At 55.9% G+C, this 17,103-nt stretch overlaps 1 protein-coding gene across 1 annotated transcript; it reads left to right on the forward strand.

The window, feature by feature from the left end:
* The first annotated feature begins 1,160 nt into the window (after positions 1-1,160).
* On the forward strand, positions 1,161-16,877 carry COMP (cartilage oligomeric matrix protein). The gene is made up of 19 exons (XM_066205701.1): positions 1,161-1,241; positions 1,599-1,684; positions 4,825-4,876; positions 5,865-6,037; positions 8,054-8,191; positions 9,108-9,185; positions 9,531-9,698; positions 10,513-10,617; positions 10,733-10,840; positions 11,614-11,773; positions 12,218-12,336; positions 12,892-12,944; positions 13,946-14,139; positions 14,776-14,954; positions 15,096-15,144; positions 15,333-15,529; positions 15,642-15,814; positions 15,986-16,125; positions 16,265-16,877. Exons 2-19 carry the CDS (start codon positions 1,607-1,609, stop codon positions 16,309-16,311), a joined length of 2,211 nt encoding a protein of 736 aa, XP_066061798.1. The 5' UTR covers positions 1,161-1,241; positions 1,599-1,606; the 3' UTR covers positions 16,312-16,877.
* The last annotated feature ends 226 nt before the right edge of the window (positions 16,878-17,103 follow it).

Consider the following 17,103-nt stretch of genomic DNA (forward strand, 5'->3'; position numbering starts at 1 on the left):
TATTCCTGGTTTTTGGGGGGATTTATTCCTGGTTTTTTGGGGGGATTTATTCCTGGTTTTCTCTTTGCTGTAGGTGGGGAGTGGTTTGTGTTAGGGGATTGGCAAATTTGGGAAAAAAGAGACAAATTATGAGAAAAAATTAGAGAAATTGAAGGGGAAAATGGAGAGATGAGAGGGGGAGAAAGGAAATTATGGGGGAAAATGAGAAATTATGGGGAAAAATGGGAAATTATAGGGAAAATTGAGGAATTATAAGAAAAATGGAGGCATTATGTGGGAAAATAGAGAACTTACAGAAAAAAAATGGAGAAATTGCGGAGGAAAATGAGAAATTATGGGAAAAATAGAGAAATTAGAGGGGGAATAGAGAAAATACAGGAATAAAATGAGAAATTATGGGAAATTTTGAGAAATTATAGGAAAAAAAAACAGAGAAATGAGGTTGTGCATCCTCGTGGCCGACGAGGGATTTGACGTTGGGATTTTGGGAATTAAACTCCGTGCCCAGTTACCTCTTCCCTACCAAGTTATCCCAAACAATCCCCGAATCCCGCAGCCACGAGCTCCAGCCCTCCCTGCCTTGGGGAAATCCCAGATTTTTCCCCCATCCCAAAGGAGCCTGCAGGCCCCAAATCCCAACGGGAGGGGAAAAACCGGGATCCCCTTCCCAGGCCGAGCTCAGGAGCCGCTTCCCACCCTCTGGAATTCCTGATTTCCCCCTGGAGCTCCTCCTGACCCTCCAGAATTCCTGATTTCCCCCTGGAGCTCCTCCTCATCCTCCAGAATTCCTGATTTTCCTCTGGAGCTCCTCCTGACCCTCCAGAATTCCTGATTTCCCCCTGGAGCTCCTCCTGACTCTCCTGAATTCCTGATTTCCCCCTGGAGCTCCTCCTGACCCTCCAGAATTCCTGATTTTCCCCTGGAGCTCCTCCTCATCCTCCAGAATTCCTGATTTTCCTCTGGAGCTCCTCCTGACCCTCCAGAATTCCTGATTTTCCCCTGGAGCTCCTCCTGACTCTCCAGAATTCCTGATTTTCCCCTGGAGCTCCTCCTGACCCTCCAGAATTCCCGATTTCCCCCCGGAGCTCCTCCTGACCCTCCAGAATTCCCGATTTTCCCCCCGGACGAGCCCCCCCCACCGTGTCCTTTGTATCCCAAAGATCCCAACCGGCCCCTCCAAAGCGCCGCCGCCCGCAAAGATGCCGCCTTCAGCAGGAATCCCGGGAATTCCTTGGGAACAGGTGAGAGGAGGCGGCAGCTGCTCCCGGGGCCCCTTTGCCACCCTTGGGAGAGCCTCGGGCGCCTCCCAGAATTCCGGGATTTGCCGCTTGGTTTGGTTTTTTTTTTTTTGGGCCCCAAATCCTTTTCCCAAGCGTGAAGTTCGGGGAATGGTCGCCGGAGGAGATCCCCGCACGGCGAATCCATCCCCAAAAATCCCAGCCAAAAAAAAACCCAAAAAACTCCTCGGGGCGGAAGCTAAATCCTGAGTAGTCAATCTGTTGGATGATAAATTTTGGGATGCTCTGGGATTTTTCCCAACGATTTTTGGGGTTTGGGGTTTTTTGGGTTTTTGCCTTTTTGTTTTGTTTTGTTTTTAGGAGGAGAAATGGGGCCAGAAATGCTGCAGGAGATGAGGGAAACCAACCGGGTGCTGCTGGAAGTTCGGGATTTGCTGAAGCAGCAGGTGGGTGGAAAAAAAAAAAAATCCTAATTCCTGGTTTTCCTGAGCTCTGGGAATTCTCTGCTCGATCCGGAATTGGGGAGCTGATTCCTGGGCTTAATTCCTGGGAATTCTCTGCTTCCTGTGCGGAGAGAGCAGGAAATTCTTGCTGCAAAACGGAATCTAGAGGTGGTTTGTGATTGGGAAAGAGCCTCAAGTTGGGAAAAACTTCAAGGTGACAAAAAAAAAAGGCTCCAAGTTGGGAAAAAATTCCAGTTGGAAAAAAAAAAAACTTCAATTGGGAAAGACTTCAAGGTGAAAAAAAACCCAAACAGACCCATTCAAGTTGGGAAAAAATTCCAGTTGGAAAAAAAAAAAAACCCTTCAATTGGGAAAGACTTCAAGGTGCAAAAAAAAAGACTCCAAGTCGGGAAAAAATTCCAGTTGGAAAAAAAACCTTCAAGCTGGGAAAAACTTCTAAGGGGAAGAAACAATCCCTTCAAATTGAAAAGAAAAAAAAAATGAGGTGGAAAAAAACCCCAAAAACCTTCAAGTTGGGAAAAACTTCGAGGTGACAAAAAACCATTTCAAGTTGGGAAAAAATTCCACTTGAGCAAACCCTTCAAGTCGGGGAATAAAAAAAAACAACAAACAAACCTCAACTCTACGCACTCGAGTTGACAAATTAAGAGTTGGAATCCCTGGAAGTTCCTTTGAATTCCCGAACTCCGCAGCAGACCTGGAGGGCGAAGCCTGAAATCAGGGATGTGCCAGGACGGGCTGAACCGGGAGAACAAATTCACTTTTCCCTCGGTTTTGCGGGCTCAGGAGCTCAGGGGAGAGGCCAGATTTGGGAGCTGGAGGAGCCTTTGCTCCCCTTTATTTGTGGTCCCATGAGCTCTGGATTCCCTCTTGGATGTTCTTTAAATCCTAAAAAAACTCTCCTGCCTCCAGCAGGTTTTTTTTGGGGGGAGGAGAGAGGGAATTTGGAATTCCTCTTTCCTTGCTCCAAGCGGGATTTTCACCGGAGGTTTTGCCCTCCTCTCTTGGAGGGGAAGGAAAAGTTCCAGCCCGCCGCTGCTCCGGGTGGGAGCTGAGGGACCCCAGAGGCAGCGGGGGCTGGAATCCTGCCACGCCAGCAGAGCTCCTCTCACATTCCTGCGTGAAAAACTCTCCGGGGTTTTTTTGGGAATTGGGGCAGCCAGGGCTCCTGGCAGCCTCCAGCAGCCATTCCAGTGCTCCCTTCCAGCAGATTTTCCTGTTTGTTCTTCCCCCTCCTGCCACATTTTATTATATTTACCTTTACTTTATTTTCCTTTATTTTCCTTTATTTTCCTTTCCTTTATTTTCCTTTATTTTCCTTTATTTTCCTTTCCCTTTATTTTCCTTTCCCTTTATTTTCCTTTCCCTTTATTTTCCTTTCCCTTTATTTTCCTTTCCCTTTATTTTCCTTTCCCTTTATTTTCCTTTACCTTTATTTTCCTTTACCTTTATTTTCCTTTACCTTTATTTTACTTTACCTTTATTTTACTTTACCTTTATTTTACTTTACCTTCATTTTACTTTACCTTCATTTTACTTTACCTTCATTTTATTTATGTGATTTTTACTTGATTGATTTATTTATTTTTCTTTATGTTATTCCTCTTCGTATCATTTCATATTTTACTTTTTTAAATCCACGGGGTTTTTTTTCATCCACGCCCACCCCAAAAACGCTCCCTCAGGAGCCAAACTCCCATTCCCAAGCGGGAAAACGAGGTGGGAATTCCTTCACGAGGGCAAAGATTTCCCAAAAACCTTTGACTTTTTCCTTATTCAGCCTTTCCTTACATCCTCACTATTTTGGGAATGTTGGCAGCGAGGATTCAATTAAAGCCATGAAAGCGTCCGGAGCCAAAGGCTGGAGAATCCCTGGGAGTCCATGAGCAGTGCCCTGGATCCTCTGCTCTGGGAAATCTGGGATTTGGGATCTGGGCTAAATCTATCTCGGCACATTCCAAAATCCCAAACACACCCCGAAAATCCCACCCTGGGAGCGTTGTCCAAATATCCAAATATTCCCAGAGCTCTGGCAGCCTTGGGAATGTGGCAATTCCCAGCTCCCTCTTTCCCTGATCCCCAAACCCCTGATGCAGCTCCAGGCAGGAATAATTCCGCACAGGAGCCAGATCAGGAGGGGAATTCAGGAATAAATTCCAAAAATCCACCAAGAACAGCGCCAGCAGTGCCCGAGGTTATTCCCAAGGGAATCTCCTGCTGCGTTCCCTCTCCGGGATTGCGGGATCAGCAGCCCCTGGGGCAGAAAACGGATTTTTCCCTCTTTTCTTCCACAAACTCCAGTCGAGTTTCCTCTTCTGTGAGAGACCAACTGTGGGAACTGCCCAGGGAATGGATCCCAAGGGATGAATCCCCTCAGCTCCCGGGGAATGGATCCCAAGGGATGAATCCCCTCAGCTCCCAGGGAATGGATCCCAAGGGATGAATCCCCTCAGTTCCCGGGGAATGGATCCCAAGGGATGAATCCCCTCAGCTCCCAGGGAATGGATCCCAAGGGATGAATCCCCTCAGTTCCCGGGGAATGGATCCCAAGGGATGAATCCCCTCAGTTCCCAGGGAATGGATCCCAAGGGATGAATCCCCTCAGCTCCCAGGGAATGGATCCCAAGGGATGAATCCCTGTAGTTCCCAGGGAATCCCTGGATTTGGGGGCAGGAACTGCTGGGTGGGAGCTGAGCAGGCCCAGCCTGTTCTCCTGGCACCGGGAATCCTCTGATCCCGATCCTGCCCTGTTCTCCTGGCACTGGGAATCCTCTGATCCCAATCCTGCCCCTGTTTTCCTGTCACCGGGAATCCTCTGATCCCAATCCTGCCCTGCTCTCACTCAATTCCCGGCGCCGGGAATCCTCGGATCCCGATCCCTGCCCTGCTCTCACCCAATTCCCGGCGCCGGGAATCCTCGGATCCCGATCCCTGCCCTGCTCTCACCCAATTCCCGGTGCTGGGAATCCTCGGATCCCAATCCTGCCCTGCTCTCACTCAATTCCCGGCGCCGGGAATCCTCGGATCCCGATCCCTGCCCTGCTCTCACCCAATTCCCGGTGCTGGGAATCCTCGGATCCCGATCCCTGGCCCGGCTCAGCCCGGCTGCCGTTCCCTTGCAGATCAAGGAGATCACATTCCTGAAGAACACGGTCATGGAGTGCGATGCCTGCGGTGAGTGCGGGGCTGTTCCCTCTGCTCCTCTGGGCGCCGACAAGGGGGGGCGGCTCTGGGACACCCCACGGGGCTCTGGGACACCCCACGGGGCTCTGGGACATTCCAGGTTGTCCTGGTGGCTCTGGGACATCCCGTGGTGGCTCTGGGACACCCCAGAGCTGACCTGGTGGCTCTGGAACACCGCAGTTGGTTTTTGGTGGCTCTGGGACACCCCAGGTTGTTCTGGTGGCTCTGGGACACCACAGGTTGTTTTTGGTGGCTCTGGGACACCGCAGTTGGTTTTTGGTGGCTCTGGGAACCCCCAGGTTGTTCTGGTGGCTCTGGGAACCCCCAGGTTGTTTTTGGTGGCTCTGGGACACCACAGGTTGTTTTCGGTGGCTCTGGGACACCGCAGGTTGTTTTTGGTGGCTCTGGGAACCCCCAGGTTGTTTTTGGTGGCTCTGGGAACCCCCAGGTTGTTTTTGGTGGCTCTGGGAACCCCCAGGTTGTTTTTGGTGGCTCTGGGACACCGCAGGTTGTTTTTGGTGGCTCTGGGACACCGCAGGTTGTTTTTGGTGACTCTGGGACACCCCAGGTTGTTTTTGGTGGCTCTGGGACACCGCAGGTTGTTTTTGGTGGCTCTGGGAACCCCCAGGTTGTTTTCAGTGGCTCTGGGACACCGCAGTTGGTTTTTGGTGGCTCTGGGAACCCCCAGGTTGTTTTTGGTGGCTCTGGGACACCACAGTTGGTTTTTGGTGGCTCTGGGAACCCCCAGGTTGTTTTTGGTGGCTCTGGGACACCACAGTTGGTTTTTGGTGGCTCTGGGAACCCCCAGGTTGTTTTTGGTGGCTCTGGGACACCACAGTTGGTTTTTGGTGGCTCTGGGACACCGCAGGTTGTTTTTGGTGGCTCTGGGACACCGCAGTTGGTTTTTGGTGGCTCTGGGACACCGCAGGCTGCGCTGGCGGCCCCGGCACAGTGTCCTGACCGCGCTGCCGCCCCGCAGGGATGCGGCCGGAGGTGACGGGTCCCGTCATCACCATGACCCAGTTCAACCGCTGCGTGCCCAGCCCGTGCTTCCCGGGCGTGCCCTGCACCGAGAGCGGCGGCACCTTCCGCTGCGGGCCGTGCCCCGCCGGCTACACCGGGAACGGCACCCACTGCTCCGACATCAACGAGGTAAGGCGCCGGGAATGGCCGGGGATGGGCGGGGATGGCCGGGAATGGCCCGAGAATCGGGATTTCCCCCGGGTCTGGCAGGGAAAGCCTCGCCGAACCTACAGGAGCTGGAATTCCCTGCCCGGCAGATGCTGGAATTCCTGCGGGTGATGGAATTCCCTGCCCCGCAGACGCTGGAATTCCCTGCCCCGCAGACGCTGAAATTCCCTGCCCGGCAGATGCTGGAATTCCTGCGGGTGTTGGAATTCTCTGCCCGGCAGGCGCTGGAATTCCTGTAGGAGCTGGAATTCCCTGCCCGGCAGATGCTGGAATTCCTCCTGCAGGCGCTGGAATTCCTCCTGCAGACGCTGGAATTCCCTGCCCGGCAGATGCTGGAATTCCTCCTGCAGACGCTGGAATTCCCTGCCCGCCAGACGCTGGAATTCCTCCTGCAGACGCTGGAATTCCCTGCCCGGCAGATGCTGGAATTCCTCCTGCAGGAGCTGGAATTCCCTGCCCGGCAGATGCTGGAATTCCTCCTGCAGGAGCTGGAATTCCGTGCCTGGCCCTCCTCTCCTCCGCCCCCGGGGAGGGTTTAGGGTCAGTCCAGTGGGGATTTCTCCCAGCAGAATGAATCCTGAGGTTTGTGCCACGCAGGGAGCGCAGCTCGGAGCAGCAGAGCCGCCTCCCTTTGCTGGGGAGTTGTTAGAGATAAGATTTATTAGGTGTGGAATGGGATCAAACACTTCCCCGGTAATCCTCGCGACAGCAAAACCTTATCCACGGGGCTTTGTTTCTGCCCCTAAATCAACCAGGGCTGGGCAGATACCGGGTATTTTACAGGAAATTTTCCTCTTTTATGTACGAAACGCGGCATTCCGCCAATTTCAAGCTCTGCGCGCCTGCAGAGCTCTGCTCGCCCGTGGATGATTTTTTTGTAAGGCTCCGGAGTTCTGTGCCTCCCAAACCACGTTCCCAAACTTGATGATCCCGCCCTTGCAGAGCCTCAACTGCGTTTCGATTTAAAAACCTGCTGGAGGGGCTTCCGTGGGAGATTTGGGGGCTGTCCGTCCAAAAGACGGGATCCACAATCCAAAAGACGGGATCCACTCTGTTCCTGTGGCAGAGCATAAAAACCCGGGGGAGATAATGAAGTGGTGGAGGAAGGAAAGCGTTCGGAGAAAATTTTGGAAAGAGAGCAGGGAACAAACAACCCGTGTCGTGTTTCAAGGCCAGGGTGAGGAATTGTGCAGTTCCCTGGAGTCTGAGGATTCCAGAGAGGAATTGTGCAGTTCCCTGGACTCTGAGGGTTCCAGAAAGGAATTATGTAGTTCCCTGGACTCTGAGGGTTCCAGGGAGGAATTGTGCAGTTCCCTGGACTCTGCGGATTCCAGAAAGGAATTGTGCAGTTCCCTGGGGTCTGAGCATTCCAGGGAGGAACTGTGCAGTTCCCTGGGGTCTGAGCATTCCAGGAAGGAGAAGCTGAAGCAAAAGCAGCTCCCTGGTGTCACCTGAGCAGAATCAAAATCAGAGCTGAAATAATTTCCTTTGTTTCATTGTAACCCAGGGGGACACCCGAGCTGGGGAAACCCTCGAGGAACTTCTGTTTCCATTTTATCTTCCTTAAAAACCGAAAAAATCCAAGAGCTGGACGTGCCCCAGTGTCGTTGTAGGACAGGAAAGAAAGAGGAGAGACTCCAAATGTTTCAGAAGGCCAAGAGCACAGAAAAAAAAGGAATTACTGGCTCATTCTTACTACCTTTTCTAAGGTGTTCTGATACAGACTTAGCATGGTTGGCGAATAGGAACGACACCTCTCTAATCCAATTATTTAAACTGGAGAAACAGCGAAACACCACCTGGAGAGGGGAGAGTTGTTCGCCAGGATTGTTTCGAGGAGAAACTTTCTCGAGAAATCTTTCCTTGGGGGAAAAAAAAGCTAGCAGCTGCTAGCAGGCTAAAACAAAAAAAAAACAAACCAAAAAACCCAGAAACCTCTCTGAATCCGTCTGAATTTGAGTGAAATCTTGTTTTCAGTGCAATGCCAACCCCTGCTTCCCGAAAGTCCAGTGCATTAACACCAACCCCGGCTTCCGCTGCGACCCCTGCCCGCCCGGCTTCACCGGGCAGCTGCTGGAAGGGGTGGGCCTGGCCTTTGCCAGGGCCAACAAACAGGTGAGGAGGGCCTGGAATGTTCTGCGTCCCTCGAAGGCTGGGAATTCCCTCCCCTCCGCGGCTGGGAATCAAAGCTGTGCCGAGAAACGGGAGGTGGTGGTGGATTCCTGAAGGGGTTCCGGATTGGGAGGGTGAGGGGAGGGCTGGGAGGGAATTCCCATCCCTGGAAGTGTCCCAGGACAGCTTGGAGCAGCCCTGGGATGGTGGAAGGTGTCCTTGGGAGAGGGAATGGGATGATTGAAGGTCCCTCCCAAGCCCAAACCGTTTTGGGATTCCGTGATTCCGTGTGTTGGTGGGAATGCAGGGAGGGGAGAGTGCCCCAGGATGTCCTGGCAGCCAGAGCCACCTCCCCTGTGCCCGACTGGGGCTGGACAGAACATCCCAGCACCTCTGGGGCTGTGCAGCCATCCCGGGAATGGGAATGGGGATGGGGATGGGAATCCTTCCTGCTGGGACACAGAAGAGTTCACGCAGCTGCTGCCACCCCCCTCCCGACTTCTCTGACAGCTCCAGGCAGATGAAAAATCCCAACAGCCCGGCCTGACTGGGGTTTTTAGGGATAATTGTCCCCACACGTGGCTCCGGGAATTTGGGGCTGGTCGTGGGATGGAGCCATTGAGTCTCCAAATCCCTGGAGCCCCTTTTCCACAGTGCGGATATTCCAGCAGCTCAGCTCGGAGCTCAGCTCTGCTCCCAGGCTGGAATCTCTGCTGGGATCTGCCTCAAGCTCGTCAGCAGGAAAACTCACTAGTCCTGGGCTAGTGAGGTGTGCCAGGGCTCTGCTGCTGCACCTGGGCCCGCCCAGACCCTGGGGTTTGGGATTTGGGGATTGGGGATTTGGGGATTAGGGATTTGGGGATTGGGGATTTGGGGACTTGGGGTGGAGGTGAAGGCGTGTCCTGTTCTCCCCGGGCAGGTGTGCACCGACATCAACGAGTGTGAGACTGGAGCTGCCAGGAATTGTGTCCCAAACTCCATCTGCATCAACACCCGGGTAAATCCGCAGGGATGTGGGGAGGATCCAAGGGCTGGAGCCCCTCTGGAGAGGAAGAAGCTCCAGGGACACCTCAGAGCCCCTGCCAGGCCTGAAGGGGCTCCAGGAAAGCTGGAGAGGGACTGGGGACAAGGGCTGGAGCGACAGGACACAGGGAACGGCTTCCCACTGCCAGAGGGCAGGGCTGGACGGGATTTTGGGAAGGAATTCCTGGCTGGGATGCTTTGGCTGCCCCTGGATCGCTGTCAACGTCCCAGGGGTGGTGGGAGGTGTCCCGAGGAACGGCTGCGGCAGAGATTTTGCCGGGATTTGCCTTCGAGTTCCTCCCGCCCGGTTTCCCCGCAGGGATCCTACAAATGCGGGGCTTGCAAGCCGGGCTTCGTGGGGGATCAGATCAGCGGCTGCCGCAGCCAGACGGCGCCGGGGACACGGCGCTGCCCCAACGGCGAGATCAGCCCGTGCCACGAGAAAGCCGAATGCATCGTGGAGAGGGACGGCTCCCTGTCCTGCCAGGTGCGGGGACAGCCGTGCCACCCGCGCGGCGGGGCTGCTCCCGACGTTGGGGTCGGGTCCCACCTTCCCGGGGTCGGGTCCCACCGCCCTGTGAGGTTTGGGTCTAATCTGACCCTCCTGTGATTGGGGTGTGGTCCCAATCTCCGCCGAGCTTGGGGTCGAGTCCCACCCCATGGAGATTGGGGTCTGATCCCACCCTCCCGAAGCTGGTTGGGGTCTGGTCTCTCCCTGCTGCGGTTTGGATTTAATCCCGATTTTCCCCGCGGTTTGGGGTCTGGTCCGACCCCCCGCCAACAATTGGGGGTCTGCTCTGATTCCCCCACGATCGGGGTCTGCTCCCGCCCTTCTGCTCCCGGGGGCCGGTGTGACCCCGAACTGCCCGGGATTGGGGTCGGCCTGCTGGTTCCGTCAGCCCGCGCCGCTCCGCCGGGTCTGCCGCTGCCCTCTCCTGGAGAGCGCCCTTCCCAAACCTTCCCCGCCCGTCCCTGTCCCCTCAGCTCCTCCCTGCGCTGCCTTTTGGGGCCTTTTGGCTTTTCCCTGAAGCGCTGCGAATTGTGTCGGGCACGGAATTCCCTGGAAAAATCCCCTCAGCCACCTGAGAGCCGCCTCCTGCCGCTGCCTCTTCCCGGCCTCAGCAGCAGAGTCGGATCTGAGCCGCTGAAATTCCAGGAAAACTTTTCTCCCGGGCGTTCTTATCCCCCCCCCCCCGGAGGGTTTCGCAGCGCGGGATTTGCAGCGTTTCCCTTGCGAATCCTTGGATTTTCGGGGGGCCCTGGGGGGGTGGGCTGATTCTGTGCGTGTGCCCCGCCTGCAGTGCCTGGTGGGGTGGGCAGGGAACGGCTACGTGTGCGGCAAGGACACGGACATCGACGGAGTCCCCGACGAGAAGCAGCGCTGCTCCGACAAGAAATGCCGCAAGGTGAGGAGGGCACGGCTCTCCCTTTCCTCGGGAAATCCGGGAATTCCATGCCGCCTCCGCTCCAGGACGGGCCCTGGCTGCTGTTGCCACCTCTCCGTGTCCCTTCTCCCGACAGGACAACTGCGTGACCGTGCCCAACTCGGGCCAGGAGGACGCGGACAGGGACGGCATCGGGGACGCCTGTGACGATGACGCCGACGGGGACGGGATCCCAAACGCTGAGGTTTGGGCTCTGCCGCCCTTCCCAGGGCTCCTCCTGCAAGGCAGCAGCGCCCTTCGGGGGCAATTCCGGGCTCCCGGTGGGAATTTGGGGGTCACAGTGGGGATTTCGTGGTCACAGTGGGAATTCAGAGGTTCCGGTGGGAATTTCGGGGTCTCAGTGGGAATTTAGGGGTCCCAGGAGAAATTCAGAGGTCCCAGTAGGAATTCAGAAGTCCCAGTGGGAATTTAAGGGTTCCGGTGAGAATTTCGGGGTCTCGGTGAGAGTTTCGGGGTCTCAGTGGGAATTTAGTGGTCCCAGTGGGAATTTAGGGGTCCCACTGAGAATTCAGAGGTCCCGGATTGAATTCAGAGATCCCAGTGGGAGTTCAGAGATCCCAGTGGGAATTTAGGAGTCTCAGTTTGAATTCAGAGGTCCCAGTGGGAATTCAGAGGTCCCAGTGGGAATTTAGGAGTCTCAATTTGAATTCAGAGGTCCCAGTGGGAATCCCGAGGTCACACCCGGCCTCTCTGGGTGCTCTCAGGATCTCAAACCAGGCAGAGAAACCTCCGGGCTCTGAGGGTTCCCCAGGAGCGCTGGGACCGGGGGGAGCCTGTCCTGGGTGAGCCCGGCCCTGGGGACACCCCCTGGGGACACCCCTTGGGGACACGCCTTGGGGACACGCCTTGGGGACACGCCTTGGGGACACCCCTGGGGACACCCCTGGGGACACCCTTGGGGAAACCCTTGGGGGCGCTGCTGTCCCCAGCCCTGTCCCGTGTCACCCGTCCCCGCAGGACAACTGCGTGTACACCCGCAACGCCGACCAGCGCAACGCCGACAAGGACAACTTCGGGGACGCGTGCGACAACTGCCGGCAGGTGAAGAACAACGACCAGAGGGACATCGACGGCGACGGCAAGGGCGACGAGTGCGACGATGACATGGATGGCGACGGTGAGGGCCGGGCACGGCCAGCGCGGGCGGTTCCTGCCGCCGCCGGGGCCAGCTCCGCTCCTGCGGGGACAATCCGGGCCGTCCCGTGTCCCCGGGGTTGAGCCTGTGGCCGGGTGCTGCTCACAGCTCCGATTTATCGTCGTTTTCGTCCTCCACAATCACACCCAGCCGCGGGCCGGCTGCCTGTGCTGCGCTTGAAGGGAGGAATTTGGGAATGTCTCAGCTCCCGGCTGGAGGCTGGCGGACTCCGGGCTGTCCCCTGGGGTGGGGACTTTGGGGACCGAGCTGCTCCCAGCAGCCAGAAACCCCAACAACCACCACCCCCAATCCTGGAATCCTGGAATCCTGGAATCCTGGAATCCTGGAATCCTGGAATCCTGGAATCCTTCCTTCACCCACGAATTCACCCCGATTTCCGTGGCTCATCCCTCCCCCGTTCTCCAGGCATCACAAACCCCGTGGACAACTGCAGGAGAGTGCCCAACCCTGACCAGAGGGACGGCGACGGCGACGGCGTCGGGGACGCCTGTGACAGCTGCCCCACCCTCAGCAACCCTGACCAGGTACGGACCCTCCCGCCCTGCGGGGACACTCCTGTCACCCCTCCCTGCCCTGCGGGGACACTCCTGTCACCCCTCTGTCACCCCTCCTGTCCCTGTGGGGACACTCCTGTCACCCCTCTGTCACCCCTCCCTGCAGGGACACTCCTGTCACCCCTCCCTGCCCTGCGGGGACACTCCTGTCACCCCTCTGTCACCCCTCCTGTCCCTGTGGGGACACTCCTGTCACCCCTCTGTCACCCCTCCCTGCAGGGACACTCCTGTCACCCCTCCCGCCCTGCAGGGACACTCCTGTCACCCCACAATGACACCCGGGTCACTGCCCAGGTGACAATTCCTGCTGCCACCCTCCTGGGTGGCACCAAAGGAAATTCCCTCCTGGCGAATTTCGGCAGTTTGGCACTCCGGGCTCTCCCATCCCGCCCTGTCCCGCTGCTGGAATTCCTCAGAATGCCCCCCAAAAATCCCACAGGATCTCTCCTGGTGCTGGCAGCTCTCTGCTCTCTTTCTCGCCTCCTCCTCTGGAAAATTTAAATTCTTCTTCCTTTGTTTTTCCAGAAAGACACCGACCACGACCTGGTGGGAGATGTCTGTGACACCAACCAGGACAGGTGAGCTGCAAAACCGAAAAAATGGATTTATTTGCATGAAATCCTGGGGGTGAAGGGACCAAAGGGCTGTGACAACTGTGGGTTCGTGATCTGTTCTTCGGTCAGAGCCGGTGTTAACACCTGAGAGACGCAGTTTGTGTTTGGACTCGGTGTTCATTAACTCTCATCTCTGTCGCGGTCTCACCAGCTGTGAGCTCCAGCTCACAAAGCGCAGAATGGCTTTTTCTCCGTCTCTCCACAAGGTCTTTTACCAAACTCTCTAATGAAGATATGACAACTAAATTAATTTTACTTTTAACCCGATAACCAACCACCCGTGGCCCGCAGTGCGGATTTTCCTACCCAATTCCAAAACCCCACCCAGAGCCAGGAAGAAGAAGGTGAAAAAGAAAGACTGGCCTAAATCCTAAATCCTCCACCTTGCTTTATATAGATATTATTATATATATAGGATATAATAGATCCTATAGCTATAATATTATATATTTATATTATAATATATTTATATTTATATTTACATTTACATTTACATTTACATTTACATTTACATTTACATTTACATTTACATTTATATTTATATTTATATTTATATTTATATTTATATTTATATTTATATTTATATTTATAATATAATGTATTATATTATATTATATTATAATTTATTATATTATATTACATTATATTATACTATACTATACTATACCATACTATACTATACTGTATTATATTACATTACATTATATAGTACATAGTATATTTTATATACGGAATATATTATATCCATTAAATATATTACATATTACATATGACTGCATTTCAAAACCTTGAGCTGTCAGAGTTTCGCGCCCCGTGCTGTCACACACGTCCGCCCAAACCGCAGCCCCAGCGCTGTCACTCGTTTTCGGAGCCTTTCCCGCGGCCTCGGGTCAAGGCGGCGTCGTTCTGCGGGTCCCAAAGGCGCCGGGCCCGGCGGGTGACGCGTCCCTGTCCCTCGTCCCCAGTGACGGCGACGGACACCAGGACTCGCGGGACAATTGTCCCGCGGTGCCCAACAGCTCCCAGGTGGACACGGACGGCGACGGGCTGGGGGACGAGTGCGACGAGGACGACGACGACGACGGAATCCCCGACTTCAGACCCCCCGGGCCCGACAACTGCCGGCTGGTGCCCAACCCCGGCCAGGAGGACTCGGATGGTGAGGGCTGGACCCCCGGGGGGCTCCGGGGGGCTCCCGGCGCGGGGATCCGCAGGAGTTCGGGTTTTCTCGGGGCTGACTCCAGCCGGGCCTGGGGCGCTCGCAGATGTCCACAGTGCCGGCACGGGGATCGGGCCTGGGGGCAGGTTTGGGGTCAGGTTTGGGGTCAGGTTTGGGGTCAGGTTTGGGATCAGGTTTGGGGTCAGGTTTGGGATCAGGTTTGGGGTCAGGTTTGGGGTCAGGTTTGGGGTCAGGTTTGGGATCAGGTTTGGGGTCAGGTTTGGGGTCAGGTTTGGGGTCAGGTTTGGGATCAGGTTTGGGGTCAGGTTTGGGGTCAGGTTTGGGATCAGGCTTGGGATCAGGCTTGGGATCAGGCTTGGGATCAGGCTTGGGATCAGGCTTGGGATCAGGTTTGGGATCACATTTGGGATCACGTCTGGGGTCATGTTTGGGGTCAGGTTCTCTCCCCCAGAAGGGCCAGGGGCTCGAGGCGTTTCTCTGCCAGCAGCAGAAGCCTCCAGGTTTCCCCGCAGCCCCTCGGTGCCCTCAGCTGCTGCTGGTGCTGAGCAAACCCAGGGCAGGAGCTGCTGCTCCAGGCTCCTTCCTCCTCCTCCTCCTCCTCCTCCTCGTGCCCAGGGGACGGCGTGGGGAACCTGTGTGAGGACGACTTCGACAGGGACATGGTGATCGACAGGATCGACGTGTGCCCCGAGAACGCCGAGGTGACCCTCACTGACTTCAGGGCCTTCCAGACCGTGGTGCTGGACCCCGAGGGGGACGCTCAGATCGACCCCAACTGGATTGTCCTCAACCAGGTGGGGACACGCCAACAGCCCTGGAGGGTTTTCCCTGGGAGGCTCTGTGGTCCTGCAGTGCCCAAGTCCCGGAGGAGCAGCCCTGGAGGGAATTTGGTGTGTCTGGAATTGCGCTAAAGAGTCAAAATTCCTCTTTCCCAGGGCATGGAGATCGTCCAGACCATGAACAGCGACCCTGGCCTGGCTGTAGGTGAGGAATTTCCCTTTGGGAATCCACCACTGGCTGCAGCTTTCATCAGCCACTCCTTAGTGCCTGCATCCACCGTTTCCTGGAGCGCTCAGAGCCCCGACTCCCCTTGGCCAATTCCTCGTCCCCAGCTGAGCCCTGGCTCTGTTTTGTCCTGGAGTGCAGAGGCTCTGTTGTGCTGCCCCTGACAGGGTACACGGCCTTCAACGGCGTGGACTTCGAGGGCACCTTCCACGTCAACACGGCCACGGACGACGACTACGCCGGCTTCATCTTCGGCTACCAGGACAGCTCCAGCTTCTACGTGGTGATGTGGAAGCAGATGGAGCAGACCTACTGGCAGGCGAACCCCTTCAGGGCAGTGGCAGAGCCCGGCATTCAGCTGAAGGTGAAGGAACCCCGCGGAAGGAATTCCTCGGCGGATTTTTGCCGGGCGGTTTTGGCTCTGTTGGGAATCCTTCCTGCCGCACGCGTTGACCAGGCTCTCTCCTCTGCCCCAGGCAGTGAAATCCAAAACGGGCCCTGGGGAGTACCTGAGGAACTCCCTGTGGCACACGGGTGACACCACGGACCAGGTGAAGCTGCTCTGGAAAGATCCCCGGAACTCGGGCTGGAAGGACAAGACCTCGTACCGCTGGTTCCTGCAGCACCGGCCCCAGGTCGGCTACATCAGGTGAGCGCCCGGGCAGGACGGTTCCCAGCAGGAAAAACAGCCTCAGGAAAGCCCAGAATGGTTTTGGAAGGAGCTCTGCCATGGGCAGGGACACTCCCAGTGTCCCAGGCTGCTCCAGCCTCCCTCGGGTGGAGCATCCCTGGAGCTCCTGCCTGGTTCCCTCCCCTGCAGGGCTCGGTTCTACGAGGGCCCCGAGGTGGTGGCAGACACTGGAGTTGTCCTGGACACCACCATGAGGGGGGGACGCCTCGGGGTCTTCTGCTTCTCCCAGGAGAACATCATCTGGTCCAACCTCCGCTACCGCTGCAACGGTGAGTGTGGGAAGGCACCGCGCGGAGTTCTCCTCCGTTTTCCAGCCCTGCGGAGCCACGGGAACGGGGCAGCAAACAGCACCCGAGTCCATTTCTCCTGCTGCTCCTGCCCCTGAGCTCTCCTTGCTTTAACCCCCAGACACCATCCCAGAGGACTACGAGACGTTCCGGGTCCAGCAGGACTAAGCCCCCGGCGGAACGTCCCTGCAGCCCGTCCTGCTCCCCGCATCCTGCTCCTGCTCCGGAATCCCGCCCCAAGAGCTGCCAGCACCTCCCAGCGCGCCCTCACGGCCTCCAGCTCCCCTTCCCCAACGGCAAATCCCCGAAAACCTGCCACACATCCTCCGGGAAGGGCAGAGGTGGAGACAGGGAGTGTGAGCAGAAGCCTGAGCTGCTGCGAGCCCCAGCTCACGGCCGTGCCGGGAGCTCCCCGCAGCAGCCGGGGATGGTTGGAAGAAGTTTGGCGTGGATGATTCCCGGGAATCTTCTCCCTGCTCCAAGGCTCCGGAGTGTGAATGTTGTTTGGTTTTTTATTTTTTGGCCTCTTCAAGACGTGCTGCAAAGCAGAGCGAAGGCAGCACGAGTGTGAGGAGGACGCGCGGAGCAGCCTCGGTACAAGTTGCTCGTTTTAATGAATGAAAAAAAAAGAAAAAAAAAAAAAAAAAAAGCACTTTAAGGAGAGAATCTTTGTTCTGGGATGTTGGATAATGAACACTTGGAATGCTGGATAATAAATCCTAGATTTCTCCTTGGTGGTGTGTGCGCTCTCTCCGCTCTCCTGAAGCTTTTCCCTTGCAGAGGTGGAAGGGAGGAACCCTCCAGGGCTGAGCTCGGGGGGCTGAGAGATCCCTGGGCTGGATTGGGAATCGCCTTGGAAATGCCAAAGCACGGGGGCACCTTTTCCTCAAGGACCTCCCGTCCTCAGCCCTGCCCTGCCCGGTTCTTGCTGGAACAAACATCCCTCATTTTTCCAAGGGA

This window comes from Chamaea fasciata, unplaced genomic scaffold, assembly GCF_029207755.1.
Source record: "Chamaea fasciata isolate MVZ Bird 193981 ecotype frontalis unplaced genomic scaffold, bChaFas1.0.hap1 SCAF_28, whole genome shotgun sequence".
Classification (NCBI taxonomy): Eukaryota; Metazoa; Chordata; class Aves; order Passeriformes; family Sylviidae; genus Chamaea; species Chamaea fasciata.